Source organism: Furipterus horrens, unplaced genomic scaffold (genome assembly GCF_987537825.1).
Source record: "Furipterus horrens unplaced genomic scaffold, mFurHor1.1.pri manual_scaffold_2, whole genome shotgun sequence".
Taxonomy (NCBI): domain Eukaryota; kingdom Metazoa; phylum Chordata; class Mammalia; order Chiroptera; family Furipteridae; genus Furipterus; species Furipterus horrens.
Window position 1 is genome coordinate 149155300 of NW_028327172.1, and position 6036 is coordinate 149161335.

Below are 6036 nucleotides of genomic sequence, written 5' to 3' on the forward strand. Positions count from 1 at the left end.
CTTTAGTTCTGCTTTGCTGGATCTTACCCAAGGAATATTTGGGGTGACCTTCAGTCTGTTCTTCAGGGCACAGAAGCTGTGCCACATATCTGGCATTCATCCTTGCCTGTACACACCTGTTTTTTCCAAGTCTTTCTGGTCTTTCCTTGTGCCTTAAGGTCCCTTCTAGCCATCTTTCAGGAAAACAACCTTCGTTCCTTCCCTGGAAAGATTGCTGTGGACCGCACAACCAACCATGGTACCAGGCCTTTTATCTCACGGGCTTTTATTACCTTTGAAAGTCATTCCCAGTTCCTCAGGGCTTTCTGGTAACAATCTGAGCCCAAGTATGTTTCCTTTAGGCTTGACATTCCAGTCAAAGACTTGGTCAAAAAAAAAAAAAAAAAAAAAGAACCTCTGTTGACAACTGGTCTTATTAGTTCTATGCAAAGGAACTTATGTCATTACTTACTTGTTTAGAATGCCAAACTCTGGAGGGATCAAATAGGGAGAAAAATATACAACGTGAAGGAAAATCTTTGTCCTAATATTCACTGAACTGGCATTTCCATTCTTCATATTTTCATTTTTCCCCCACTAAAAAATTTTTGTTTGTTTTTCCATTACAGTTGTCTCACTTTTTTAGCCCTCTTGTTTCCCTGCACCCTGTCCCTCCCCTCCCCCACATTTAGTCCCCACTCAGTTGCACCTGTCTGTGGGTCATTCATATATATATATATATATTTTTTTTAACTTGACCCATCCCCTTACACCTTTCTTTTCCTCCCCCCCCGCCCCCCTTGTTACTGTTAGTCTACTTCTTGTTTACATACCTCTGGTTCACTTAAACACTACTAACAATAGTGAATATACAAGTTCTATCATCCACTCTGGCTTATGCATTGAACTTACAATTTAAAAAAGCATTTTTCCATAAACGGCAGTAACTGTGGCCATTTGCCAGATAGAGCAAATAAAAAGAGCATGAAAAATCACAGCATACTTTTAACATTTTAATAACTTTGCTGGTGATGACTTTCTGTTGATCTGGAACCTTTGTTTTACATAAAATTGGAGTTCTTACGGTCCCTGTCCTTCTTCAGATTGCTGCCCATCGCCATAAAGGTCTGGTTCTGGTATATTTCAGAGGTTGCCTTCTTTTTAGAGAAAGAGATTATTTCTTCTTCTAGAAGTTTTCTCTTTTCTTCAAGCTTCATTCTCTCTTCTTGGTGGACTCTTGTGAGGTGATCAAATTTGGCCTGTAGCTCTCTTTCAGCTTCTTTCAGTATGGCTTCTTTCTCCTTCACTCGCTGCACAAATATCTGCTTCATCTCTTCTTCCTTCCTCTGGAGTTCCCCATAAAACTCGTGTCTTTTGGCTTCGTAGGTCTCTTGAAGACTGAGTGGCTTACTCTCTGGGCCCACATCAGTAAAGCCCATTTCCTCCAGTTTGCAGCGCCTGTACAGTTCGTAGTGCCTTGAGTGGGTCTGTTCTCGCAGGTCCTCCATGTTTGTGCAAATGAGCATTTCCCGGAGCTTTACAAAGTCACAGTGGTTTTCATTTTCCACTTGTACAATACCCCAAGGGTACTGGCGAGCTTTGACCACCTTATTTCCAACTTTTACCTCATCTATACTTCCTACAACAGCAAATAGCAAATGTCCATTCATTGAAGCATTGATTTTAGCAACAGTTTCATCATCTGTTGGGAACTGGTATATCTGGACTCCATTGCTGACCAGTTCACTCATGAGCTTGATCTTAAACTTCTGTAATTCAGTTTTAGAAATTGTATCTGCTTTGGCAATCACTGGTATAATGTTCACCTTGCTGTCAAGGCTCTTCATGGTTAAGAGATCAAGTGTCTTCAGAGAGTGGCCTCTCTTTTTTGTTTATTTGGTCACCAAATCCCACTGTATTCACAATGGTCAATTTCAATCGAACATTACTTTCATGGAGTTCATATGACTGAGCTTTAAGTCGAACATGTGGGTAAAAATGTGAGGATTCATGGTCTTCAAAATTAGTATTAAACAATGTATCAATCAGCGTTGATTTTCCAATTCCAGACTCCCTCTCTGTTCATCATCAGATACTTGGGAGGACATACAAGATTTTGTTGCCATGTGAGACTGAAAGAGCAGGTGCCGCGCCTCCTCAAAGGTCATGCTTCCGGGCGGGAGCTGAGCTAAGCGGGCTGAGGGCCAGCGGAACGAACGATCTCAGCCAAGCCCGGAGCTACGAGTCCCAGCGCAGAGCCAAGGGGCCGAGTAGGGCTTAACGCACCGGCCGTGCCCAGCGCGGGCCAGAGGCGGTGCAGCAAGAGGGGCCGACTTCCCCCACCCCCGGGAAGGGGCGGGGCCGAGCCTGGTGGCCTTAGCGACGCGGCTGCGAGCAAGGGTCTCGCAGGAGTGTGCTCTACCTTTCTCGGGCACCCCGGGGAAAGGTGGCTGGAGGACGCTGGGAAAATAAGGGAGACGACGCGAGCACATACGGCCTGCGCCCCTCGGCCACGAGAAAGCTCTCAATTTGTTGTCACTTTGCAGAACATTGTACCACAGAGTAGTGCCAGTGCCACTGAAAATAGCGAACTCATTCATATTATGGCTGTCTGATTGCATTCATATTCCAAAATGAACCATTCTTAATACAGACTAAAGTACATGGAAGTCTAATGTCTCAATAGTTTTATATAACTTCTTAATTTTTGATATAATTACCCAGTTGATAACATGATCCTAAGCTTTTGTATCCAATTTTATATAACATGATAGTCTTCCATGCTTCAGTGAAAAGAAAAAGCATTCAAGTATATAAACCCTTTTTCCAGTGATGAGTACTTTTGAACCTGGCTGTTAATCACTGTATTTTCATTATGATATAGAATATAGTGGTGCTTAGAACTCTGTCTTTTGGGGGGAAAATAATAAGATTGAATTATCTTACTAAAAATATTACTTAAATAATAGCTATGAACATCTTAAAGATATAAAAAGTTAGAAAATTCATATCAAAAGGAATAATTGAATTCAGTGCCTTAGTAGTATTCTCAGAACAATTAACTTTTCTTAACATTCGTAGGTATACAGTTATTTTTTGTGCTTAAATGTTCTAAGTAAAGCTTGACATTTACTCTTGACACAGAGAAGGAAAACTCTGACTCCAAAAAACCTCCGCTGCCTTGCGGCATACCTCTTCAGGGGAAAGGCTAAGGGAGTAAACCCCGACAGAAAATCCGGAGCCGGAGTCCCTAAGGCGGTTTGACGTTGTTGTCAACACCGGCAACTCCTGCGGCGCACCTGAAGCCAAGCTGTATTGACTCCGTCTTTCCCTTGGACCCTTCAGCTGCGAAGAGAGGGGGGGTCTGCTGCATGGGCAACAGCAGACCCTCCATATCACCCTGCCCAGGCTCTGTAGCTTCAGCGTCATCGCAAGATGTCGATTCAACACGGGAGGAGACAGATACGATGTCACTCCCGAGTCGGACTGCACAGCCATTCTCGGCGGTGCAGATAGACTCTTTAAGAAGCTACCCCATCGTCTCTCGAGACGGACGGCTGCCGACGACGACGCCGACGACCTCTGGTTCAATTTTGCTCATTTGTTTGTGTTGTTCATTAGTTTCCTGTAATAGGTGACAGCATAAGGTATTTTTCTTTTGTTGCCTGGCTTATTTCACTAAGCATAATTTTCTCTAGTTCCATCCATGTTGTTGCAAATGGTAGAAGTTCCTTCTTTCTTTCTGCTACATAGAATTCCATTGTGTAAATGTACCACAGTTTTTTGATCCACTCATCTACAGATGGGCATTTAGGTTGTTTCCAGCACTTGGCTATTGTAAATAGTGCTGCTATGAACATAGGGGTGCATAGGTTCTTTTGAATTGGTGTTTCAGGATTTTTTGGATATAATCCTAGCAATGGAATTGCTGGTTCAAAAGTCAGTTCCATTTTTAGTTTTTTAAGGAAATTCCAAACTGTTTTCCACAGTGGCTGCACCAATCTGCATTCCCACCAGCAATGCACCAGGGTTCCCGTTTCTCCGCATCCTCTCCAGCACAAGTTGTTTGTTGATTTGTTGATGATTGCCATTTTGACTGGTGTGAGGTGGTATCTCATTGTGGTTTTCATTTGCATCTCTCTCATGGCTAGTGATGTTGAGCATACTTTCATATGTCTATGGGCCCTCTGTATGTCTTCTTTGGATAAGTGTTTGTTCAGGTCCTTTGCCCATTTTTTAATTGGGTTGTCTGTCTTCTTGGTGTTGAGTCGTATAAGTTCTTTATATATTTTGGAGATCAATCCCTTGTCTGAGATGTCATTGGCGAATATATTTTCCCATATGGTTGGTTTCCTTTGCATCTTGCTGATGTTTTCTTTAGCTGAGCAGAAACTTTTTAGTTTGATGTAGTCCCATTTGTTTATTCTTTCCTTTATTTCCCTTGCCTTAGGAGATATATCAGTGAAAAAGTTGCTACGTGGGATATCTGAAATTTTCCTGCCTATTTTTTCCTCTAGGACTTTTATGGTGTCACGGCTTACATTTAAGTCTTTGATCCATTTTGAGTTTATTCTGGTGTATGGTGTGAGCTGGTGGTCTAGTTTCATTTTTTTGCATGTCCCTGTCCAGTTCTCCCAACACCATTTGTTGAAGAGGCTCTTTTCACTCCATTTGATGTTTTTTCCCCCTTTGTCAAATATTAGTTGACCATATGAACCTGGGCTTATTTCTGGGCTCTCTATTCTGTTCCATTGATCTATATGTCTGTTTTTATGCCAGTACCAGACTGTTTTGATTACCGTGGCCTTGTAGTATAGTTTGATATTGGGTATTGTGATTCCTCCTACTGTGTTCTTCCTCAAAATTGCTGTGGCTATTCGGGCTCTTTTTTGGTTCCATATAAATTTTTGAAGTATTTGTTCTAGGTCTGTGAAATATGTTGCTGGTATTTTAATAGGGATTGCATTGAATCTATAAATTGCTTTGGGTAGCATGGACATTTTAATGATGTTGATTCTTCCCGTCCATGAGCATGGTATATGCTTCCATTTATTTGTATCTTCTTTAATTTCTTTCTTCAGTGTTATGTAGTTTTCTGTGTACAGGTCTTTTACCTCTTTGGTTAAGTTTATTCCTAGGTATTTTATTTTTCTTGTTGTTATGGTAAATGGGATTTTTCTTTCAGTTTCTATCTCTGAGATTTTATTGTTGGTGTATAAAAATGCCTTCGATTTCTTAATATTGACTTTGTATCCTGCTATTTTGCCGAATTCACTTATTAGATTGAGTAGTTTTTTTGTGGAGTCTAAAGGATTTTCTATGTACACTATCATGTCATCTGCAAATAATGACAGTTTTACTTCCTCTTTTCCAATTTGGATGCCTTTTATTTTTCTTTCTTGTCTGATGGCTGTGGCTAGAACTTCCAAGACTATGTTGAATAGGAGTGGGGAGAGCGGACATCCTTGTCTTGTTCCTGATCTCAGGGGGAATGCTCTCAGTTTTTGCCCATTGAGTATGATGTTGGCTTCAGGTTTCTCATATATGGCCTTTATTATGTTGAGGTATGCTCCCTCTATTCCCATTTTGCTGAGAGTTTTTATCATAAATGGGTGTTTTACTTTATCAAATGCTTTTTCCGCATCTATTGATATGATCATGTGGTTTTTGTCTTTCATTTTGTTTATGTGGTGTATCACGTTTATTGACTTGCGAATATTAAACCATCCTTGCATCCCTGGGATGAATCCTACTTGATCGTGGTGTATGATCTTTCTAATGTGTTGCTGGATCCGGTTTGCCAATATTTTGTTGAGGATTTTAGCATCTATGTTCATCAGCGATATTGGTCTGTAGTTTTCTTTCTTTGTTGTGTCTTGACCTGGTTTTGGAATTAGGGTTATATTGGCTTCATAGAACGAGTTTGGGAGTCTTCCCTCTTCTTGTATCTTTTGGAATAGTCTGAGGAGGATAGGAGTTAGTTCTTTCCTAAATGTTTTGTAGAATTCACTTGTGAAGCCATCTGGTCCTGGGCTTTTGTGTGCTGGGAGTTTTTTG

The 6036-nt window shown here is 41.0% G+C and overlaps 1 protein-coding gene across 2 annotated transcripts; it reads right to left on the reverse strand.

Moving 5' to 3' along the window:
* Positions 1 to 979: 979 nt before the first annotated feature.
* On the reverse strand, positions 980 to 2266 carry LOC150019709 (septin-10-like). 2 transcript variants are annotated; one of them, XM_090268038.1, is made up of 2 exons: positions 1379 to 1916; positions 1135 to 1248 (listed from the first exon to the last, which is right to left on the reverse strand). In XM_090268038.1, the coding sequence occupies exons 1-2, from the start codon at positions 1824 to 1826 to the stop codon at positions 1193 to 1195; spliced, it is 504 nt and encodes a 167-aa protein (XP_090124164.1). In that variant the 5' UTR covers positions 1827 to 1916; the 3' UTR covers positions 1135 to 1192. The 2 variants fall into 2 exon arrangements, with proteins under 2 accessions (XP_090124163.1, XP_090124164.1); XM_090268037.1 differs by having other exon boundaries at positions 980 to 2266.
* Positions 2267 to 6036: the final 3770 nt, after the last annotated feature.

Bases quoted from the DNA above. Each gene is read 5' to 3' on its own strand.
- LOC150019709 (XM_090268037.1), bottom strand. From the start codon at position 1,826: ATGAAGAGCCTTGACAGCAAGGTGAACATTATACCAGTGATTGCCAAA.